At 39.4% G+C, this 25,733-nt stretch overlaps 1 protein-coding gene across 4 annotated transcripts in view; it reads right to left on the bottom strand.

Annotated features, from left to right (window-relative positions):
- The window catches only part of PLBD1 (phospholipase B domain containing 1), a 59,432-nt gene that overhangs the window by 14,517 nt on the left and 19,182 nt on the right, over window positions 1–25,733 (bottom strand). For 3 of the 4 annotated variants that reach the window (XM_080662691.1, XM_080662694.1, XM_080662693.1), the window contains 4 exons: window positions 16,170–16,253; window positions 14,691–14,829; window positions 12,276–12,416; window positions 11,615–11,759 (listed from right to left, as the gene is read on the bottom strand). In XM_080662691.1, the coding sequence (XP_080518817.1) occupies window positions 11,615–11,759; window positions 12,276–12,416; window positions 14,691–14,829; window positions 16,170–16,253 (509 nt within the window). The remainder of the gene's footprint in view (window positions 1–11,614; window positions 11,760–12,275; window positions 12,417–14,690; window positions 14,830–16,169; window positions 16,254–25,733) is intronic. The other variant, XM_080662692.1, reaches the window with a different exon arrangement.

Genomic DNA, 25,733 nt, shown 5'->3' with positions numbered 1-25,733 from the left:
ACAGATTGTATATATTTCAGCTTTATGTCCAAAATATCTAGCATACCCCAGCCGGCATGGCTCAATGGCTGAACATTGACCTGTGAACTGTGCCCTGATTCCTGGTCAGGGCACATGCCTGGGTTGTGGGCTCCGTCCCCAGTCAGGGGAGTGCAGGAGGCAGCTGGTCAATGATTCTTTCGCATCATTAATGTTTCTTTTTCTCCCTCTCCCTTCCTCTCTGAAATCAATAACAATATATTAAAAAAAAATAAAGTATCTAACATAAAATAAGTAAGGTGAAATTAATAAAAGTAATAGTACATTAAAATATTAACAACATACATAGGCAGTTTTATAACTATGAAAGTAATAACATTATGGATTATGAAGGAATCTTGACTAAATTATCTTGGGGCTTTGAGACTATTCTTTTTTTTATCTTCCAACAGGAAAATGCTGAGCAAACTCTTCGCTACCCAGCCTAGGAGGGCTGCCAGAGTCGAAAAGGATGGGCTTGGACCCAGTATGTTAGAATCACGTAGGGTCCTTTTTAAAAAAAAAAAAAAATATTTTATTGATTTTTTTACCGAGAGGAAGGGAGAGGGATAGAGAGTTAGAAACATCGATGAAAGAGAAACATTGATCAGCTGCCTTCTGCACACCCCCTACTGGGCATGTGCCTACAACCAAGGTACATGCCCTTGACCGGAATTGAGCCTGAGACCTTTCTGTATGCAGGCAGACACTCTATTCACTGAGCCAAACCAGTTAGGCTCACCTAGGGTCCTTGATACAAATGCCCAGATCAACTGAATAGGATTTCTATGAATGGCATTAGGAATCGGCATTTTTTGCAAGCTCCACAGAAAATTTTAAGTTTATGGGGTGGGTATATCTGTGTGGGGGAGGTGATGAGGTGCCTGGATGTAATACGAAGTAGGAACACATGCATGCTGGTGAAATGCACTAAGTGCATGCCAGAGAGCCTCGCTGACAGATAATTAAGCTTGAAGCCTAAGCCTTATGTAGATAATCATTACTGGAATCCTCAATTAAAACACTTTGAATAGATTCCAGCTTTTATTCCCACGCAAACACTCCACCCACCTGGTGGGACAGGTAGCCCTTTGAGTTCATGGCTTTTCAGTTTTAATCATTTAACTTAAATGCAAATGGAACCATTTCTGGAGGTGGGGGGGAATGGATTTTTATAGTTAGAGATATTATTTTGAATCCCAGTCCCAACTCTGAGTGGTATGATTTTGAGCATGCTATTTAACTTCTCTCAACCTGTTCCTTTATTTGAAAAATGTAGCCTGGCTAGTGTGGCTCAGTGGTTGAGCATCAACCTGTTACAGGATTCCAGGGCAGGAGGAATAGGGAAACTGAGACAGAAAAGTTAAAACAAGGCCAAAAAGTGTGGGAAATTTGCAGCCAGCTTGTAAATAACAAGCCATTATCTTCCCCAGCAAAGGACAGGAGAGCAAATGGTTAAAAACCTCCCTAAGGAGAGAATTCAGACAGGAGGGGGAAAGGGGAAAGGAAAAAAGGGCAGTTTTACTCCCTAAACAGAGAAGCCAGCAGTCTCAAGGCTTGGCAAGGTAAAGTTGCAGGTGCTTCTCATAAATTCTGGGAAGGCCATAACAAAGTAAAAAGGGGGACCTTGAGAATTAATCTGTACCAAAATATTCAGCAAAGGAATTTTGAGACCTATAGACAGGAGGATATATAACACCTTGGATCCCCACCCAATTTGCTCTTTAGATTAGCTGAGAGCTCATCTGTGCTTCATAAGCCAGATGTATAGGTTTGCTTGCTTTGCTTTTTCAATAAAGGTGCATACTTTAATAAACTGACTTTACATAACGCAGTCAAGGTCTCTCATATAAATTTATATAAATTCATTGTTCCCACTGACTCAGGGGGCTATCCGGTAACACCTCTCTGGTGTCGGTGAGAGGTGCTTATAACAAACGCATGCACCAAGAGGTCACCAGTTCAATTCCCAGTCAGGGCACGTGCCTGATTTCGGGCTCGATCCCCAGTGAGGGACATTCAGTAGGCAGCTGATCAATGTTTTCTCTCATCATTGTTTCTATTTCTCTATCCCTCTCCCTTCCTCTCTAAAACATCAAAACATATTTTAAAAAATGTAGATACAGCCCTAGCTGGTTTGGCTCAGTGGATAGAGTGTCAGCCTGCAGACTAAAGGGTCCCAGGTTCAATTCTGGCCAAGGGCACATGCCTGGGCTGTGGGCTTGATCCTCCCCCGAACACCCCCCCTAAGTAGGGGGCGTGCAGGAGGCAGCCAATCAATGATTCTCTCTCATTATTGATGTTTCTATCTCTCTCTCCCTTCCTCTCTGAAATCAATAAAAAAATATATATTTTTAAAAATGTAGATACAATACCTTATTAGGATTTTATGAAAATTAAATAACGTATTGTATACCAACTGTTTAGTATAGTATCAGTCACAGTGCCAGGCACACAAGTAGGAACTAAGCCTAAAGTATTAGGGTTGTGTTTTTTTTCTTTTAATTTCAGTAAAAAGTGAGCACAAACAAGTTTATAGTAATTTATTTAAAACTTGAGTGCTGCCTAATTCCCATAAAATTAGTTAGGTCCTATTCATGCCATTTATAATCAGGGTGATTACAATGGTTGGCTTCAATGTCCAACTCTTGTGCTGAACATGTAGGTCTCCATATCAAATGACTTGATAACAATTCCTGAACATTTTAGCCTCTTGTTTTAAAATCAAGGGTATAGAAGGGAGAGCAGCATAAATAGAAAACAATGAGGTTGTGATAGGGGTCATGACAGCCCTCATCTCTTTCTCCTTTATAGTTCCCACCATGTTCATGTCAGAGTGGGTCATCCATGAACTGTCTGCCTGACTCCTTCCTTTCCTTTTTTCTTCCTTCTTTCTTTCTTTCTTTCTTTCTTTCTTTCTTTCTTTCTTTCTTTCTTTCTTTCTTTCTTTCTTTTTCTTTCCTCCTCCTCCTCCTCCTCCTCCTCCTCCTCCTCCTTCATCCTCAACTGAAGATATTTTTCCATTGATTTTTAGCATGACCTACATGTTAAAAAAATTAATAGAAACTGTCTCCAAGTAGGCTTAGATATTGGATTTAGCAGACAAAGACTTCAACTTCAAACAGTTCAGAAAAGGAAAATACGGTATTAAAAGTTATCAGATGGAATATTAACAGAGAAATAGAAACTAAAGAAAGAACAAAATGCAAATTCTAGACCTGAAAATATAATAATTGAAAAAAAATTCACTGGATGGATTACACAGTAAATTTGAGATGGCAGAAGAAAGGATCAGTAAACTTGAAGTAGATCAATAAAATTATCCAATGTGAAGACTAGAGGGAGAAAAAAAAAGACTAAAGAAAAATGATCAAATCCTCAAAGACCTGTGGGATAAGATTAAGCATTCTGACATATAAGTAACTGGAATCACAGGGAGAGAGAAGAGTGAAAAGGAGATGGAAAAAATATTTGAAGCTTTAACTGCTCAAAATTCTTAAATATAAGGAAAAACATTAATTTACAGATCTTATAAACTCAACAAACCCCAAATATAATAAATACAAAGAAAATCAGAGCTAGCATATCACAAAGCCAAAGATTATCTGAATATATATACACAGGTAGATGGTCTGACTTACAATGACTTGATTTTTCAACTTTACAGTGGTGTGAAAGTAATATTTGAATTTTGTTTTTTCCCAGGCTAGCAGTATTCAGTATGATCTCTCAGGTGATGCAATTAATTTTAGTTTAATGCTTCAAACATTTTTCAGGCCCAGTGTGCTTTCAGCTGTGTATGTTAATGGTGAATACCCAATACAATGATTCTGTTTTTCATGTTCAGTACAGTATTCAATAAATTACTTGAGATATTGAACACTTTATCATAAAATAGGCATTGTGTTAAGTGACTTTGCCCAACTGTAGGCTAATATAAGTGTTCTGAGCAAGTTGAAGGTAAATTAAGCTAAGTTATAATGTTTGGTAGGTTAGGTATATTAAATGTATTTTGACTTACAATATTTTCAATTTACAATGTGTTTATTGGTAGGTACCCCCATAGTAGGTTGAAGAGCATCTGTATAATTCTTTCCCACTTGGAATGATAAACATACAATGCAATATACAGATGATGTATTATAAAATTGTACACCTGAAACCTATATAATTTTATTAACCAATGTTACTCAATAAGTGCAATTAAATAAATAAATAAATAAAATAACTACAGACCCTGCAGACATTAGAAGGTAATAAAAATACTATAAATAACTTTGACAATAAACAAAACTTAGAAGAAGTAGACAAATTCCTTGAAAGACACAAAATTTCAAAACTGACTCAAGAAGAATTAGAAAACCTGAATAGTCCTATAGCAATAAAAGAAATTGAATTAATAATTAAAAACTTTCCCAACAAATGAAACCCTATGTCTAGGTAGTTTAATCAATTAAATGTATTAAACATTTACCAGTCATACACAAACTTTTTCAGAAAACATAGAAGGAAAAATTAATTCCAAAGTCAGATTATAAGGATGAGGTTACCCTGATGCCAAAACTATTACAAGAAAACCACAGACCAATATCTTTCATGAATATAGATGAAAAAATCCTTAAGAAAATAGCATTAAGTTTAACCAAAAAAACTTTAATAATATATAATGACTAAATGGGGGTTATCCCAGGAATGCCACGATGGTTTAACATCTGAAAATCAATCAATGAAACTAATCATATTAATAAGCAAGAAAAATTATATGATCACTTTAATAGAAGCAGAGAAAGAATTTCACAAAACACTCATTCATAATAAAAACATTAAGCTAGTAAATAGGAACAGAAGGGATCTTCTTAACCTTATAAAGGGTATCTACAAAAATCCTACAACAAACATACTTAATGATGAAAGACTGAATATTTTTCTCTTAAGATCAGGAACTAGGAAAGGATTATCATGCCCTACTAGTCTACATTGTCCTGGAGATCTTGTCCAGTGCAATTATGCAAGAAATCAAGGACATATAAGGGAAGGAAGAAGTGATACTGCCTTTATGCAAAGATGGCATGATTATGAATATAGAAAAATCCCAATAAATCTATAAAAAGGCTATTAGAACTGATATATGAATTTAGAAAGTTCTCAGGATAAATAATAAATGTACCAAAAAAATCTTATTTCTATACTGTGGTGATTTTTATACTTCCACAAATTTTTTGACTGTGGGTTGATCATAATAATGTGCTTCTAATGAATAGAATGTGGTGGAAATAACAGTATATGACTTCTGAGATTAGGTCATAATAGGCATTGCTGTTTCTGCTCAGTTCTTTTGGATCACTTGGTCTGGGGAAAGCCAGGTACCTTGTCATGGGAATACTCAAGCAGTCCTGTGGAGAGGCCCAAGTGGTGGGAACCAATTTGTCAGCGCACCTTGTCAACCATGTGAGTCACCTTGGAAATGTATCTTCCAGCTCCAGTTAAGTTATAGAGAGTTCAGCCCCTCAGTCTGTGAGTCTTCCAAGGAGCCTCAGATATAGTGAAGCAGAGACATGCCATCCTCACTGTGCCCTATCTAAATTCCTGATCCACAGAAACTATGAGATACTAAATGATTATTGTCTTTTCAAGCCACTAATTTTTGGGGTGACTTGTTATGTAGCAATAGATAACAAATGCATATATATAAGCAATGAACAATTGAAATAGGGAGTAAAAAATTCAATTCTGATTACAGGAGCATCAAAAATTATTTAGGATTCAAATGAATTAAAAGTATGTAAGACCTATATACTAAAAACTATAAAACATTGTTCAGATAGCCAAAACCGATTTGGCTCAGTGGCTAGAGCGTCGGCCTGCGGACTAAAGGGTCCCGGGTTTGATTCCGGTCAAGGGCATGTACCTTGGTTGCGGGCACATCCCCAGTGGGGAGTGTGCAGGAGGCAACTGATCGATGTTTCTCTCTCATCGATGTTTCTAGCTCTCTATCCCTCTCCCTTCCTCTCTGTAAAAAATCAATAAAATATATTTAAAAAAAAACCACATTGTTCAGATAAAAGAACATCTATATAAGTAGAGATACTATACTCATGGATTGGAAGACTCAGCATTAGTGACACTGATTTTCTTTGAATCTGTTGAAGGACTGCGTGCAGTTGAAGTCAGGAGACCTTTGTGATGAGGTCTTCATATAGTGGTATTGGCTACCTTTTCAGTGGCTGTCATTCCCTATGGGATTTCTCTCCATGTCTTACTTCCTTCAACACTGTGGCTGGTGTTCCTGGGGGTAGGGTTAGTGTGGGGCTTTTATCTTCCTTAGCCTTATCATTTGTTAGGTAAAATAGCCCTTGCTATTCAAAACCCTTGTGAGGAATGGAAAACTTCTAGAACAACATTATCCAGGGCCACCTTCTTTAGAGTTTTCAGAACCTCGGGCAAGTATATCTTTCAGGACCCCTGCCTTTATAAACAATTACATTAAGAAATATATTCCAAAATTCATGGGCCTAGGTAAGATATAGTGATTTATTAATGACAGAGAAAATGTATTTGTCCAATCAGTGCATGTAAAGCTTCTTTATAGTGTCCAAGTACCATCTCTCTATATTATCTATTCTATCTCCCACCATGAGAAAAAGGTAGCAACACTGTTATTACTCACAAAGCCATGACTCTGTAACCTACTTGTACTGAAACAACATGGATTTCTTTGCCTCTGCAGTTCCCTATCACCATTTACTTAATGGCTCTGCAATATCGATGGTGCCACCTGTGCATACTGGCTGTTATGATGGTCTCAAAGGTCTTTACTGTGATTTGTTAATAATGACCACAAATTCAAGTCTTACACAGAATGTTAAGAGAAATGTGAATGATTATTTATGGTCATTAAAGTTAAATTCAGAATTTTATAGCATAAACATAGATCAGCATGTTTTCCAACTCTCTGCTCTTGCCTCTTTCAGCTGTAACCCTTGCATTCCTAGCCTGTGATCTCTTTACACACCTCCACCTTTCACACACCCCCACCAGTGGGCACAATTAGGTGAGAGCCTGTGGGCAGAGCCAGAAGAGCAGTTCCAATCGCACAAGGAATATCCTAGCAGGTTAAGACTGGCCTGTGACAGTGGGAGGCCACCTCATTAACTAAAGGCATGAGATCTGTTGAAAGGCCCATTTGTGCTGTGGAGCAGGGTACTCAAAAGCCCTTGTGGGGGCCAGGCCCAGCGCTCCCCAGAGGACTGCAGCGGGATGAGGTGACAAGCAGTGGAGCACACAAAGTGAAGATCAGCAGTCACTTCCCCTGCTGCCCTTGGGTGCAGTAGAAGGAAGGTGGCACTGCAGTGAGAACACATGCTGAAGCCCAAGGGTAAGCATGACCTTGGGTAGCTTAGAGCCCAGAACACATGCTGTGTCTGACATGAGACTCATCCAAACTCATCATGTTCCCAACATTCTGTCCGCTCAATGATATAAAAATTACACTCTGAGGGCCAGCAGAAAGGATCTACTCACCAGGACCCCCTCATAGTCTTGAGTCCCAGAGCTCCTGATGGCATCTTGTTGAACTTGCCTGTGGGTGTGGGTAGAGGGAAAAAGCTCCCCCAAATGAGAAATACAGGAACGAGGACCCACATGGGTCTCTGTCGGAGCTTGGCCCCACTTGAATGGCATTACCATGCTGGCTGGTCTTAGGTACTAGAAAGATATTTAGAAAATTTCTGGAAAGGTGCTTCCTAAATTAGCTACACATGACACATTGGCTGCAGCCAGGATGCTCCAGTACTTCTAGCCTGCCTGGTCTCAGGGGGCTGGAGAGGGAAAGCAGCTGGAAATCACTGGCTAGGCTTAAGAGCACTGTGGAGGTTATCAGCACCTGGTATACTTCTGGTATGCTTTTGACTTCCTCAGGACATTTCATGTTAGCATCTTTAAGTGAAACAATTTCCCCAAGGGTAAAGGGAAACCAATTAAAAAAGACTGAGCCTATGAAGCTACTGAATCGCTTAAATCCTATCTAGATTAAGATGGGGTTATTTAGTAATGCATTTCCTTGGCTGAACCACCTCTATTTGCATGGAGTTAATTGGGGTTCTGGTGCACACAGAGCATGAGATCGGCTTAGATAAGTCTGGGTGTGCTGGAGACAGTAAATCCTTTTGTAATACTGATGAATGCATCGTGAAGGATTACTGCTGTTCCTTCTATTCCTCTGTGCTGGAGTACAATTTTGGGAGTGCTCTTCTGGCAATTCTTACTAGGTAATTATCCCGCAAGTATTCTGGTTAGGGCAACAGGAGCACATAGAAAGTCATAATGAGCTACAGTACTTTAGCAGTCATTTTTGACATTTTGTTTTCTTCTTGAACATGGATATCAATCTTCCATCCACACATGGATTGACCATCTATAAAACATGTGGTCTGAGTCACCTGGATTATTCTATCAGCCTTCAAATGTTCTGTTGGCAGCCTCTCTTATCCTCCTTCTTAGGCCAGATAATTCTAAAATGCAAATCTATTAATGCCTCTACCCCTTGTTACATTAATGGTCTTGCATTGCCCTTCATTCCTTCTCTCTGGCCTTCTCCACAGTTTCTCTTGCCTACAGGCCATTGCACACGCTCTTTGTTTCACATGGAACATTCTACCACCCCACTATCCCCATCTGATAGCTGGTCTGGCTAATTTATACTTGTCTTTCATGCCTCAACTTAAATTTTATTTTCTCTTAGAGTCCATCTCAACATCCCCAAGCTAGTCTTTCCTATTATTTATTACACAAATCATACTTTATCATCATTGCTTTTTAATTTGCCTCTATATTTCACCAGAATGCAAATTTTGTTAGAGTAGAACTTTTATCTGGCTTGTTCTCCATTGTAAATATTTTGCATAGCACAAGAATTTAATAAAAAATTGTTGATGAATAAATCACATAATGTTTACAATTTTATGAGGCATTATATTAGCCTCATTTTACAAATAAGAAAGCAGGTTTACCAGAGTAAAATACTTAGACTCCATAGGTTGAAAAATAATTTAGCAGCTGTCCAAGCTCTACCTTTTCCTTTTTGGAAACATCAAAAAAAAAAAAAAAAAAAAGTCATGATATAGATAACTGACTACAAAGGTACATTGAAGTTTTAGGGTTTTTCATGGCGACCATCTTGGTGGTCAGAATTCAGCAGGAGAGTCATGGTGTATTGGAAAAATATGAATGGGTGCATATGAGATCTTCAGATGTTCAGAATGATGGTATCTGCCATCCCAGCTAACATCAGCTTTAACATGAGCCTCAGCCAAGTCACAAATCTTTCATGGCTTGATCTGTCTGTTCTGACTCAACAGTTCTAAATATACTTGCCCATATCATGAAGAGCATCCAGGCCCTGCCTCCTTCAATACAAAACTAACCCTATGCTTTTAATCCACTTAATCTAGCACGGCACTCCTCCACCAAAGAAAAACAAACAAGCCATCCAACTTTGTTCTGGGATCAACAGCTCCCATGGCATAACATTGGTGGCAAAGTTTGGTTCCATATCTATTGGATGAATCCAATGTGGCAGACCCCTTAATCAACTCTTGGTAATAGAAATGAGTCTATGTGTATTTCATGTATACTCTTGAGAACAAAGCTGATCAGTTAGAGAAAACATGAGCCACATTGCTCCACTGGATCCTGTTAAAACACATTGGGGTAAAAAAAAAAAAGTAACTTTTGTTCTGCCCCAGTTTAATTGCTGTAAAAATCTCTATTGTCTATATATCTATCTATTCTGGAAAGATATATATGGAAATGTTAACAGAGTCATGAGTTTCATAGGAAATCCCTCATGTCCTTTCCCATCACTGCCTTTGAGATCCAGAACTTTTAACACTATTCTCCAGAGATTTCAAAGCAGTGTAGGTAGGTAACATGTGAACATTGCATTCTATCTTAAACAAGAGGAAGAATATTTGACAGGTCTCAGTCTCTTGCTGTCCTTAAGTTTTGGTCTAAAGGAACACAAAAGAATCAAAGCACAGAGCAAGGAGTCCCCACACCTTCTCAACACTAACACAATTAAGCAAACTATGACAAAGATGAAATCAAAATGGTCTCAAAAGAAGGGTCAGGCCCTAGCCGGTTTGACTCAGTGAATAAAGCTTGTGGACCAAAGGGTCCTGGGTTTGATTCCAGTCTAGGGCACGAACCTCGGTTGCAGGCTCCTCCCCAGCCCGGGCCCTGGTCGAGGCACGTGTAAGAGGCAACCAATTGATATATTTCTCTCACAGTGATATTTCTCTCTGTTTTTCCCTCTCTCTTCCATTCTCCCTAAAAATCAATGGAAAAATATCCTTGGGTGAGGATTAACAACAACAATAAAAAACCCCACACACAAACAACAACAACAACAAAAAACAAAAAACAAAAAACAAAAAAAAAAAAAAGAAAGAAGGGTCAGTACACAAGGACAGAAAAATAGTGAGTTATACCCCTTGTCAGCATTCCTGATAAGGTGGTGGTAATACTATCAGGAACAATAATACCAGAAGGGGCAAAATATTCTGACAGCGATAAATAGATATGACAGGTGGTTGGTATAACTACCCTACAAGTTACAGATATGTAATTAAAGGTCAAAAGTGCCCACATCACATCCTCCTCAGACTCTCAGGTGTTTGGTAAGAATTTTCCCCTGGCCTTTGCTTGTGATGTTTCCTGAAGAGGTTGCAAATCTGCAATTAAAGAGGCAATTCCAGCTATCAGATGTACTTTCTTGGGATCAAATAGTGGGTTTTGTTTTTTTTTCTTGAGAAGTTGGAGGATCTGGAAACACTGATCTTCACATTGCTGGTGACAACAGTCAGTGGGAGCTGAGCAGTTGGCCTCCCTTCCAGTAATAAAATTATTCTTATCTGTATTGTATTTATCTTGTCAGTGTCACATTTATAAGCTTACCCATTCATTCAACAAAAACGAATTAAGTAGTAAGGGTGCCACACACTAGGTTAGGTGCTGTGCATACTGCTATGAATAAGAGAAGCAGGGACAGACCCTCAAGGAGATAAGGCGAGCAGGATCTGTCTTGCTCATCTTTGCTTCCACAACAGAGCATAGAAAGAGCCTTGTACTTAATAAATAATGCAGTTGCATTTGTTGAAGTGAATTTTTGTCAACTCTATTAACTAAGTTTATGCCATTCTATTTATTTTTATTTTTGAAAATATATTTTTATTGATTTCAGAGAGGAAGGAAGAGAAAGAGAGAGACAGAAACATCAATGATGAGAGAGAATCTTTGATTGGCTGCTTCCTGCATGCCCGCTACTGGGGATTGAGCCCACAATCCAGGCATGTGCCCTGACTGGGAATCAAACCTCTATCTCCGGTTCATGGGTTGACACTCAACCACTGAGCCACACTGGCTGGCCTATGTTATTCTATTAAAAAAGCATTAAAGCCATATTTCTTCAAAAAACATTCTGAAAATTAAATTTCATTAATGTTTACTAACCACTAAACACTTCTTCCATTCCAGTTACTTTGAATCACCAGGGTTTCATCCTGAAATAGTACTCAGATGTCCCTCTAAATTTATTTACCTGGGTAGCTGCTGAAAGAGAGGCGACTACTGCTGGTGTCTTTATCTTTGATGTTGAAGTCCCAGTGTTTATATATCCTGAGCATGGCTGCATATGTGTACCAGCTTGAGTGAGCAAAATAGATGTTCTCAAATCCAGGAAGAACCTACAGCCAGAATCATAGTGAATGATATAGATAACTGACTACAAGTAACATACAGATATTTGTCATAAATGATTAACACAATTGTGACACAAATTGACACCATCCTATACAGTAAGTGTACAAGGAGATATATATATCAATAACTGATTACAAGTGAAACAAGTGTACAGGATATGTCAATACAGGTGTCTATTGCTATATTTATTACCGGGAATTAACCTTTAATGTGCACAAAAAAAGACTCCGAGCTAGCATGCAAAATGGAAGGTTCTGGAAAGTGTGAATGGCACGTATATACAGCATGAGAAGAATGGTGGAAGAAACAGAGGTAACATCATGTATAGCCAGTTCCCTCCATCAGTCCCTTCTAGTTCTTAAAGTCCACAATAGAGGAACCCATGAGCTGATCTATAACTACAGCCATAGCAGTGATGAGATGTTGACATACTTGGGTGTCATACGGAAAAAGTCTGTGTGGACCAGAACCAGGAAAAAGAGAAAGGCTATGTGTCTCACCTTGATAAGAGCAGAGCAGTGTCCCTGGTCCCATCTCTTAAAAACATCCAGGCTGGAGTTTTTTGTGTGAGAGAATGAAGGAATCAGATCCAACAGATCTCCAACAGCATTCAGGAACTGAATCTGGAACAGGGTCATGGGCTGGGAAAAGACAGAGTGCGCGCTTAACATGATTTGTAACAGGTGTCATTTCTATTGTTTCTCTCATCAGGGATCCATTAAATCATTTCCTTGTGAAGGGTCTCTAATATAACAGGTGCAGTAGATTTATTATAACTTACGTTTTTTTTAACGTTATAGCTTATGAGGTATTTTTGCATGTTTTAATATCCACAGTCTGGGGAGATTCTCCCAACACAGCATGCCTCTCCAGTTTTTTTCAGTCTTGGCACTAGTGATAATAATTCTTTTTTGGGCTGGGGTTGGGGAGGCACCGTGCATTGTAGGATGTTTAACAGCATTCCTGGCCTCTAGCCACTACACATCAATAGCACCTCCCAGTTTTGACAACCAAAACTGTCTCCAGGCATTGCCCAATACCCTCTGGAGGGAAATCGCCCCTAGCTGAGAATCACCTCTTTACAGTAAAAACATTCAACTAAGATGCTTTTGATTCTGATCCTGTGTTTAACATAGAACAGACTTGACAGCATTGACCCTCAAGCAATGATCAGACTTGAACATGAACTTTGTGCTAACTAGACAGCATTGCTCCAGCAAGATTCAATCCACCAGAGTAGCCCAGGGCTGGGCATCTACATACAAACTGGTTTTCAGGAACAGGTGGTGGGAGGACAAACATAAAAGACATTTTAACCAAAAAACAAAAACAAAAACCCCAATCTAATTATTTAACTTTAAAAATTACAGGGTCTTCACTGATTTTTAAAAAAATCTTTATTGTTTGGGGGGTGGGGCAGCCGGGGAGAGGTCAGTGGGGGAGGGAAAAGGAGACTTATGTAATACTTTTTTAAAAAATATATATTTTATTGATTTTTTACAGAGAGGAAGGGAGGAGGATAGAGAGTTAGAAACATTGATGAGAGAGAAACATCGATTCAGCTGCCTCCTGCACACTCCCTGCTGGGAATGTGCCTGCAACCAAGGTACATGCCCTTGACCGGAATCGAACCTGGGACCCTTCAGTCCACAGGCCAACGCTCTATCCACTGAGCCAAACCAGCTAGGGCGACTTATGTAATACTTTTAAACAATAAAGAATTTAAATTAAAAAGAATATTGTTGAGAGTATTACAGATATCCCGCTCCTTCCCCACCCCCCCCTCATTGCCTCCCTCCACCCAGTTCCTACCCTGCCCCAGGTCTTCAACACCCTATTGTCTGTGTCCATAGGAAATACATATATGCATATAAGATCTTTGGTTAATCTCTCCCCCTGCCCCCTTTCCCTCTGAGATTCATTCGTCTGTTCCATGTTCCCATGCCTCCGGTTCTATTTTATTCATTAGTTCATTTTGTTCATTAGATTCCTTGTTTATTTTGATTTTTAGATTCAATTGTTAGGTATGTATTTGTTGTCATTTTATTGTTCATATTTCTTTTTCTCCTTCTTCTTCTCCTTCTCCTCCTTCTCCTTCTCCTCCTCCTCCTCCTCCTCCTCCTCCTCCTCCTCCTCCTCCTCCTCCTCCTCCTCCTTCTTCTTCTTCTTCTTCTTCTTCTTCTTCTTCTTCTTCTTCTTCTTCTTCTTCTCCTTCTTCTTCCCCCTCCTCCTCCTCCTCCTCTTCTTCTTCCACTTCCACTTCTTCTTCTTCCTCTTCTTCAAGAATACCCTTCAACATTTCATGTAATACTGATTTGATGGTTATGAACTCCTTTAACTTTTCCTTATGTGGGAAGCACTTTATCTGACCCTCAATTCTAAATGAGAGCTTTGCTGGGTAGAGTAATTTTGGTTGTAGGTCCTTGCTTTTCATCACTTTGAATATTTCTTGCCAATCCCTTCTGGCCTGCAAAGTTTCTGTTGAGAAATCAGCTGACAGTCTTATGGGAACTCCCTTGTAGGTAACTGCTTTTCTCTTGCTGCTTTTAAGATTCTCTCTTTGTCTTTAACCTTTGGAATTTTAATTATGATGTGTCTTGGTGTGGGCCTCTTTGGTTTCCTCTTGTTTGGGACTCTCTGGGCTTCCTGGACTTGTAAGTCTATTTCTTTCACCAGGAAGGGGAAGTTTTCTGTCATAATTTCTTCAAATAGGTTTTCAATATCTTGTTTTCTCTCTTCTCCTTCTGACATCCCCATAATGCGAATGTTGGTATGCTTAAAATTGTCCCAGAGGCTCCTTACGCTATCTTCATATTTTTGGATTATTTTTTCTTTTTTGCTCTTCTGATTGGGTGTTTTTTGTTTCCTCATATTTTTCATAAATCGTTAATAAACTAGTTTCTTAAAAATCTTACCTTTTCCCCTTTTAATATAGCCTTCTTCATTGCTCCTAGATATAGCCCATCCATTTGTGCCATTACATAGCCTGTATGTCTCCAAAATGGATCATCCTGATATGATTTGATGTTATTCCGTGTCCACTGTTCTTGCTTCCTGAAAGACAGATTTGTACTTTAGGTCTCTATGGTTGCTCATCAAAAGCTAAGTTAAATCCAGGCATTTAGAGATAATATATTCAGATAATTATGGTAATATAATTTAAACCCTGGATCTTGTAACATTCCTGATAGTCTTTGAAAGACTATCAGGAAAAATCTGAAATGATTTTTAATTCCCCCTAGAACTATGACTCTTTCTTTAGAGTTTCCTCAAAGCTCTACCTGGAACCGAAACACAGGTGTAATGTTTATCTATCTGTGATACTGAGACCTAAGAAAGTCAAGGATAGACAGTCCAAACTCATTCATATAAAATCATAACATCTCATTAAATCAGTAAGGATAAGTTAACTTTACTTTGGTATATACAAGAAATAAAGTTAAACACAGGAAAAAATAAAAACTCCTAAGGGCTGGATCATTTGCATATGTTTATTTTTCATTTAGATCATTTTCATAGTTTCTGCTTCATTCTGTTTCAATTGTTGCCAGTAACTGCCTCAATGCCTCTTTCCTAATGCATGCTTAGAAAAAAAAAAAAAGCTTTGTTTTTCATTGTATCTCTCCTCTTTTAGTTCTCTGCACTTCATAGGGGATGACTTAACATAACTGTATACTGGAAGTAATTTCTGATTTGTTTAAGTTGCCTCTAGATCAATTTTTTAGAATACAATGTTATTACTTCATGGGATCCAGCCCAGTGCTTTTTAACTGATGCTCTGTAGGACTTTAGCAGGTGATGAAGAGGTTCCTTAGTGAATAATTTGGAGGCCCAAAATTAGAGCTCTTCTATCCCCAAATTAATTTCATAGCCTGTCATCCCACAAACATATACATTTTCTGAATATTGATAATTATTAGCCTTCAGAAAATTTTATTAAAGTGGAAATATTATCAGAGAATGTTAAGAATTAAGACTTTAGATGTGAGCTAACACTCCAGCTCAGATTAGTCACCTGGCTGGTGAAAAGGAAGCACCTTACAGAGGGAGGAGGAGGAAACCCTGCAGGAAAGAGAGGGGCCTCCCAGGGAGGGAAACGATCCAGGGATTTGATTTTGCCTCCTTTCACTGATGGTGTCCTCCCGGAGCTGTGCCAGCAATCGACAATGTGATATTCAACCTGACCTCCAAAAGGGCCCAAATTACAGGGCATGTTGTCTGCAACCAGTTTTCATGCTATTACCAAAAGATAATTACCTCACTACAAGAACAACTCCAGAGTCCTGCCTGAGAGACAGAAAAAGAAATTGGCGAAGGAAAAATCGCTGTTTGAAATGACACATCCACATCCTGCAGCCTCATAACAATGAGAAGAGAAAAGCTATTATACATACTTCATGAACTCCTGCACTTTGTCCACGATGGAAGGTTTCTTAATCAGCTGTGGGTAGAGGTTTATGAAGTGGTCATATATGTGCCTGAAACGAAAGATCAAAATGGCTACATTTCTATTTTTCTTCTTGGATTTCTCCATCATAATCAATGACCCAACCTTTTAGCTAACTAGGATGTCCCTTATTGCAAACCTCTAATATTTTCTTTTAATAAATCAAACACACAGTTTAAAATTGGGAAATATTGCCAATGTATAGAAAAACATAGAATACAACAAACACTCAAATATCCATTATATAACTTTATTAAATCACTCTATTTTGCCATATTTACTGTATCTATATTTTTCATTATATAATTTACTTTTTATTTGCATTTATTTTTTATTAAATTTATTGCTGCATATATTAAAAAAAATAAACATTAGATAGACTTGAAGTCACTGTGCACCTTTCTGACACTAATTACTCTCCCTTCTCCCTAGAGGTGACTACAATCCTGAATCAGTGATTTATTATACTCTCATGTTTTTATATGTTTTCACTACATATATATGTACCCATAAATAATGTATAGTATTATTTATCATGGTTCAGAACAAAGCATAAATAAGACCATATTATCTATCATGTTAACTTGTTTATTTCTCTCAATATTACATTTTTAAAGAAATATCTATGTTGTCATTTGTAGCTTAAATTTATTCTTTTCATCTGCTGGTAGTATTCCGTGGTATGACTACTATAACAATTCATGTATACATACCCATGATGGACATTTAACTGGTTTTTAATTTTTCACTATCATAATGTATCATCAAATATTGCTGTAAAATGTCTCTTTTTACACACTTGGATATTCTTCTAGGCCGTAGTTGGCAAACTGCGGCTCGCGAGCCACATGCGGCTCTTTGGCCCCTTGAATGTGGCTCTTCCACAAAATACCACGGCCTGGACGAGTCTATTTTGAAGAAGTGGTGTTAGAAGAAGTTTAAGTTTAAAAAATTTGGCTCTCAAAAGAAATTTCAATCGTTGTACTGTTGATATTTGGCTCTGTTGACTAATGAGTTTGCCGACCACTGTTCTAGGCTATATATAATACATAAAAGTAGAATTGCTGGGGCAAATATTCTAGGTATCTATAGTGACTAGATATTGCCAAGTTGTTCCCCACAGTGACTGTACCAATTGACATTCCCACAAGCTACATGTTAGACTTCTTGCTCCACAGACTCACCAACATTTGATATTGTCAGATCTCATTTTCAATAATTTAGTGGGTTTTAAATGGTTTCTTGTTGTTTTAATTTCCATTCACCACAGGACTATTGGATATTTAGTATTCCTTACTTTAAAAACTACTTAAAAAAAGTTAAATGTCTCATATGCTGTAGAGTAAACATTTTTATTGAGATACAATTGACATGTAACATTGTGGAAAGATGGCATCCGGCAGGAAGGTAGGGAGGGAGAGAGTGTGAGAGAGTGAGGAACCCATAGAGGAGAGTGTAGATGTGTGTGGTGTGTGTGTGTATGAGCTAGGGACAGTTAGATTCTACAGGTCCTCCAAGGGGCTGCCAAACCGGGCAGTCTTAGACAGCGGAGCCCTGCGCACAAAGCGGACACTTCTGGGCGGCCGGTGCGGGCACAGAGACCACGCCATCTTGAGAAAGAGCTGCTTGAGACTAGGATCCTGGTCTCAGACACAAACCAGGACCCTGCAGCCACTGAGGACAGAGAACTGCGACCTCAGCTTCAGACCAACAGACAACAAGAATCCAGACTTCCTGGCAGCAGATTTCTGTGAGTCAAAGAGCCTAACCCCCTCCCCGCAGGCTTGCGGATAGCGCCATAGTAACTGATAGAACGGCCCCTCGCTCCAGCCACAGCACCCCTATGGGGAATTGAGCTTGAGAGCGTGCACGGACCGCAGCTCTGCTACTGGAATTTGAGAGACTGGAATCTTCTCCCCGCAACGCAATCGGGCAAACAAACCCAAAGCCCACGCAGGGTGGCAGTGCCACCTGACTTTGATTCTCGGCAAGCGCACACGGAAGTCAGTTTTCCGCAGCGCAGGCATGCCACAGAGCTATTGTGCAACCCAGTCTCCCATGGTGACCTGGACCCAGATTCTCCCAGCAAGAGGCGGCACTGAGCACCACCGACTTGACTATGTTTCTTACCGTGTGCACCTGGGATCCCTGACTCACAGCGCATTCACACTAAGAGCCAGTGACTCCAATTCTTGGTGCATGTGCACACGGGGACCCTGATTCTCAGCGAGACGTTGCATGAGGCAACAGAGACTCTGATACTTGATTCTTGGTGCAGACACAGGGAAACTCTGACTCCTGGCACGTGCTAGGGGACTCATTTTCGGCACACGCCAACAGTGCAGTGCAGGCAGGGTCCCTGATTCTAGATGTGCACACGAGACCACAATGAATGCTGGGAACACTGACCCTGGGCAAGCCTGGTTCCCACCAACCCATGGCAGCCACACGTCCTAGTGTCGGAGCACTTCAGTGACACTTGGGTGGTGCGAAGTACCCACGGCACACGGCCCAGGTCCACGCAACTTGAAGTTTGAACCTTCTGGTGATAGTCAGAATGGGGAGACGACACAATCCTCAGAGAAAAGAAAATGAGGAGTCGCCAAGAAAGGAAATTAGTGAAATTGAAGCATGCAACATGACTGAAAAAGAGTTCAGAGTAATGGTCGTGGAATTTATACATCGGATGGATGAGAAAATCAACAACCTATGCAAGAATCAGGAAGAAATGAAAATTGATATAGCTACAATCAAAAACACTATGGAAAGTTTCAGCAGTAGACTAGAAGAAGCAGAGGACCGAATTAGTGAGTTAGAAGATCAGGTACAGAAACAAGCTCAATCTGAAGAGCAATTGGAGAAAAAAATTAAAAAGCAGGAGGAAAGCCTAAGGGAGCTTTGGGACAACATGCAACAAAGTAACATACGTATAATAGGGCTGCCAGAAGGACAAGAAGAGCAGCAAGGATTAGAAAATCTATTTGAAGAAATAATGACAGAAAACTTCCCGGATATGGGGAAGAAAAAAGTTACACAAATACAGAGAGTCCCAAGCAGGATCAACCCCAAAAGACCCACACCAAGACACGTCATAATTTCAGTGGCAAATATCAACAACAAAGAGAGAATCTTAAAGACGGCAAGAGAGAGACAGAGAGTTACCTACAAAGGAACCCCCATCAGATTATCAAATGATTTCTCAACAGAAACACATCAAGCTAGAAGGGAATGGAAGGAGGTATACAAAGTGTTGCAAAGCAAAGGACTGAATCCAAGAATACTCTATCCAGCAAGACTATCAATCAAAATTGAAGGGGAAATCAGGAGCTTCGCAGACAAAAAAAGGCTAAGGGACTTTATCACCACCAAACCAGCAATGCAAGAAATGCTAAAGGGAATACTGTAAAAAGAAGAAATAAACAGGTAAGAAGGAACACAGACACAAAAATAGATATGACTACAAACAAATACCTTTCGGTAATAACTTTAAATGTAAATGGTCTAAATGCTCCAATCAAAAGACATCGAGTGGCTGAATGGATAAAAAAACACAACCCATATATATGCTGTCTACAAGAGACCCACCTCAGAACAAGAGACTCACACAGATTAAAAGTGAAGGGATGGAAAAATACCTTTCAGGCAAATGGAAATGAAAAAAACGCTGGGGTAGCAATACTTATATCTGACAAAATAGACCTCAAAGTGAAGTCCATAACAGGAGATAAGGAAGGCCACTTCATAATACTAATTGGATCGATACAACAAGAGGATATAACCCTGATAAACATATATGCATCCAACACAGGAGCACCCAAATACATAACAAAACTCCTGGAAGATATTGACAATAATACAATCATAGTAGGGGACTTTAATACACCACTGACATCACTGGATAAATCCCCTAGACAAAAAATTGGCAAAGACACAGCAATCCTAAATGACTCACTAGATCAGATGGACTTAACTGACATCTTCAGAATATTTCACCCCAAAGCCATGGAATATATGTTCTTCTCAAGTGCACATGGGACATTTTCAAAAATAGACCACATATTGGGTCACAAGCAAAGTATCCCCAAATTCAAGAAGATTGAAATCATTACCAAGCATCTTCTCAGACCACAATGCCATAACATTAGAAATAAACTACAATAAAAACAATCCAAAAATTTCAAACACTTGGAAGCTGAATAGCATGCTATTGAATAATGACTGGGTTACCAAAGAGATCAAAGAAGAAATTAAAAGCATCCTGGAAACTAATGACAACAAAAACACAACAATCCAAAATCTATGGGACACAATGAAAGCAGTCCTGAGAGGGAAGTTTATAGCTCAACAAGCCTACCACAAAAAAAAAAAAAAAAAAAAAAAAACCCAAGAAAAAATGGTAGTAAATCATCTAACTCTACAACTCAAAGAATTAGAAAGAGAGCAACAAGAAAAGCCCAGAGTGAGCAGAAGGAAGGAGATAATAAAGATCAGAGCAGAAATAAATGACATAGAGACCAAAAAAACAATACAAAAGATCAATGAAACCAAGAGCTGGTTCTTTGAAAGGATAAACAAGATTGATAGACCTCTAGCCAGGTTCACCAAGAAGCAAAGAGAGAGGACTCAAATAAACAAAATCAGAAATGAGAGAGGCAAAATAACAACAGACCCCACAGAAATACAAAGGATTGTTAAAAAATATTTGCCAGTGTCATCACTGATAAGGATTTAATCTCCAACATTTACAGGGCACTCATACAACTTAACAAAAGGAAGATAAACAATCCAAGCAAAAAATGGGCAACAGACCTAAATAGACACTTTGGGGAGGACAGAAGGAAGGCTAAGAGACATATGAAAACATGCTCAAAGTCACTAATTATCCGAGAGATGCAAATCAAAACAACAATGCAGTATCATCTCACACCCGTCAGAATGGCTCTCATCAACAAATCAACAAACGACAAGTGCTGGCGAGGATGTGGAGAAAAAGGAACTCTTTTGCACTGCTGGTGGGAATGCAGACTGGTGCAGCCACTGTGGAGAACAATATGGAGTTTCCTCAAAAAACTGAAAATGGAACTCCCATTTGACCCAGTGATCCCACTTCTAGGAATATATCCCAAGAAACTAGAAACACGAATCAGAAAGGATATATGCACCCTTATGTTCATAACAGCACAATTCACCATAGCTAAGATTTGGAAACAGCCTAGGTGCCCATCAGCAGATGAGTGGATTAAAAAACTGTGGTACATCTACACAATGGAATACTATGCTGCAGTAAAAAAGGAGTTCCTACCATTTGCAACAGCATGGATGGACCTGGAGAGCATTATGTTAAGTGAAATAAGCCAATCAGAGAAAGACAAATACCACATGATCTCACTCATTTGTGGAATATAATGAACAACATAAACTGATGAACAGGGACAGATCCAGAGGCAGAGAAGCATCGATCAGACTGCCAGACCTCAGAGGGAAGGTAGGGGAGGGTGAGGGAAAGGAGGAGAGATCAACCAAAAGACTTGTATGCATGAATATAAGCCTAACCAATGGACATGAACACCACGGGGGTGAGGGCATGAGTGGAGGGGGGTGTTAATGGAGGATGAGGACACATATGTAATACCTTACTCAATAAAGACCTTAAAAAAAAAGTAAAAAAAAAAGTGCTTTGTATACTAAAAAACAACAAAAAAAACAACAACATGTAACATTGTGTAAGTTTAAGGTATATAACATATTGATTTGTTCCACTTATATATTACTAGAGGTCTGGTGCACCCTCTCCAATCCAAGACCCCTCGGGGGATGTCTGACTGCCAGTTGTCGGACATCCCTCTCATAATTCGGGACTGCTGGCTCCTAACCACTCACCTGCCTGATCGCCCCTAACCACTCTGCCTGCTTGCCTGATTGCCCATAACCACTCTGCCTGCTTGCCTGATGCCCCTAACTGCTCCCCTGCCTGCCTGATTGCCCCTAACTGCCTCTGCCTGCCTGCCTGATCCTCCCTGACTGCCTCTGCCTGCTGTCCTGATTCCCCTAATTGCTCTCCCCTGCTGGCCTGATCCCCCTAACTGCTCTCCTCTGCCAGCCAGATCCACCTAACTGCTCTCCTCTGCTGGCCTGATTGCCCCTAACTACCTCTGCCTTGGCCCCGCCACCGTGGCTTTGTCTGGAAGGATGTCCAGAAGACGTCTGGTCTAATTAGCATATTACCCTTTTATTAGTATAGATAATATGATTACCACTGTGATTTTAGCTAACACTTCTATCAGGTCACATAATTATCACTTCTTTTTTGTAGTAAGAATAATTAAAATATAGACTTTTAGCAACTTTGATGTGTATAATACAGTGTTGTTGACTATAATCACTATGCTGTGCATTTGATCTCCAAAAGTTACTAGTATTTATCTGCTAGTTGCAAGCTGGTCCCCCTAACAACATCTTACAATTAGACACTTTTTAATTGATGAAAATAATCCATTAACATTTATTGTAATTTTTGTATATTTGAATTTATTTCGACAATCTTGTCTGTTTTCCATTTACCATCCTTTTGTTTACCCCCCACCTTTTATTTTCTTTGCTTAGATAATATTTTCATTATCTTTCTTTTTACTTCTATTGATTTAGAAGCTGTAAAATGTATTTCTATTCTTTCAGTAGTCATTGAAATTTTAAAAACCATTTATAACTATTCATCTCCTTATAAAATCTAAGTGAATTTCATATTTCTCTCCTCCTCCAAACATAATGCATATTTTAGCAAGCTTTAACTGCCTATTGACATCCCCCATCATATTATTGTTCAAAGATTTAGGTTTGCTTCTTTTAGTTAACAAATATATTTCTATTTAAATTGTTTTCCAATTTTTAACTTTTTAAAAATTCTCACCCAAGGATATGTTTTTATTGATTTTAGAGTGAGAGGAAGGGAGGAAGGAGAGAGGAAGAGAGAGAGAGAAACATGGTTGCCTCCCATACACGCCCCAACCAGGGATTGAACCTACAATCTATGCGTCCTGGCCAGGAATCGAACCCGCAATCTTTCTGGTGTACTGAAGGATGCTCCAACCAACTGAGCCACCCAGTTGGGGCTCTAATTTTTAACTTTTAGAGTAAAAATTTTATTATTTGTTTAGTGGAAGTCTGTGGGTGGTCAAACATTTTCCTTTATATGTTTGAAAATATCCTTTGGGACCTAAAGTCTTAGTTAAAAGGTTCTATGAAATTAAACTGGAGTGTATTCGTGATATTATTGTTGACTTTTTCTTAGTATTCAATTTTTATACTTTGGAACTTTGGTGTGCAGGCATTTTTATTTGTTTGAGCCCTCCTCTCCCCCTTTCCCTTAGTGCCTCTCTCTGACTCCCTGAGAACTAGATCTTAGAGTGACTTTTGGGGACTTCTTTCCTATGGAACACTGCAGCTGTATCTGTAATTGAACCAGCACATGGATGATTTGGTTCTAGGTTTCCCCACCCCCTTCTCCAAGCTCATGGTTTCTTATAAATCTGTAGGTTAGGATGCACATCAACAGAGGTTATTCTGTGGTTGCCTAGTTTATAAACAGTCAAAAGTAGCAAGGAAATGTCTGCTTCCCAGCCGTGACTCAGCTCACTCAGAGCACTGAGGCCTTCCCCCATCAGCAGGGGTGGCTGCCTCTGCCTTCTTCAGAACAAGGCCCAGCAGATCCATACCTCATCACTTTGTTTTCTGTCCCACTTCTTGGTCAAGAGATGCTTAATCTATCTGTATTTCTCTTTCTATATATTTTATCTCTTATTTACTGTAAGTTTGGAGCAAAATCAGTCAAACTGTGAACCCCTTATATGCTCTAGATGCAGGGGCCCTCAAACTACGGCCCGCGGGCCACATGCGGCCCACCGAGGACATTTATCCAGCCCGCTGGGTGCCGCTGCCTGTCCTGCTTAGCAGCTGACTCGTCCCGGGCCCGCAGTGCGCATAGGAATTTGTTCATAGTTTTTTTTTAAACTATAGTCCGGCCCTCCAACGGTCTGAGGGACAGTGAACTGGCCCCCTGTTTAAAAAGTTTGAGGACCCCTGCTAGAGTATAAGGAACTTAACTCTTGTTTATGTCCATTAGCCTATGGTAAAATTGGTTTCCTCATAATCCATTTCATTGCAGTTCCAAGAACCTACTGATGACCTTAAGTATTTATTATAGTTTCCAGAAATGAAACTGATAGAGTGAGAATATAGTTTTATTGCCAGTTAGGTAAACAACATTAAAATCTTTCGAACCTTTTATTTTATGGTCCTTGAATTCAGTAAACTTTACTTCACGAGAGCTTTCCCTTCAAATTATTTGTAAATATATTTTTTTAAATTGAATGATTGCATTGAACTTTGGTTTATGCATCTTTTATGCTGCCACGTCTAGTCTATGATCAACTTGGTCCCTTTTCCCTGTCTACCACCTCTACAACTGGAGGAGAGAATGTCAAAAAAGCTAGACAGGTGTGTGGGTGACAAGGAAGGCCCCTCTGCTCTGGTCTCACACTTCAGGTGAATGAAATGCAGAAATTCCAAATGAATTTGATGACTTGATGTAGCTGCTTAGGGAGGCTACAAACCTACAGTATCCCACTCCAAGATTGCATGGGGAAGTAGAGATGGCTGTCTGGGCTCATGAGCCAAACATAGCACCCTTAAACACCTCAATGAGTTTTGGAGCATAGCCAAGTGTGTGTGTGTGTGTGTGTGTGTGTGTGTGTGTTTATATGGCCTAGGGTGAAATAAGTGGACACTGGAGCTAATGGACCTGGTTGGGCAGAGGACTTCTACTTGTGGTTAATATTGCAACCCAAAATGGCACTGATTATGCAGCTGGAGACCATGAAATCTTCATCAAATGTCAGATAGGGAAACATCTAAGCCAAAGACTAAGTGAGATTGTTTTACTTGGGTGGATGCCAGAGAAAGACACAGGACACCCACTGATTAAACATCTCCCTCTCCCTCTAAGAAGCGTCAGTAAGACCAATCCATTCTGGGAAAAAGTAGAAAATTCTGAATTGACTCAGCTGAAATGATAAATTATTTTGTTTATATGGAATTACTATGGTAACATTTTTCTAGCTATCAGCAGGAATGGGCTCTTTTAAAATGATTTACGTGAAAATCAAATTATATTTCTTAGAAAAAAAATAATTTGTAGGCTATTGACTTACCATGCTCTCTCAGGTAAGGAAACAAAAAATTCATACTTTTTACTCAGAGTCTCCCTGCCTAGCTCCATCCAGAGTTCCCATCCCCTCAATTTTTTCAAACAATAGGGCAGTGTTTCTCAACTGGAGTAATTTTTCCCTCCAGGGGGCATTTGGCAATGTCTGGAGACATTTTTGGTTGTCACACTAGGGGATAAGGTGCAACTAGCATCTAGTGGGTAAACATCCTACAATGCACAGGACAGCTCCCACAATAAAGAAGAATTCAACCCAACATGTCAACAGATAACAGTAGACAAGACAGATGG

This window comes from Plecotus auritus (genome assembly GCF_963455305.1).
Source record: "Plecotus auritus genome assembly, chromosome: 3".
Lineage (NCBI taxonomy): Eukaryota > Metazoa > Chordata > Mammalia > Chiroptera > Vespertilionidae > Plecotus > Plecotus auritus.
The sequence above is the reverse complement of the archived record's forward strand: the minus strand, read 5'-3'. Positions and strand labels throughout refer to the sequence as shown.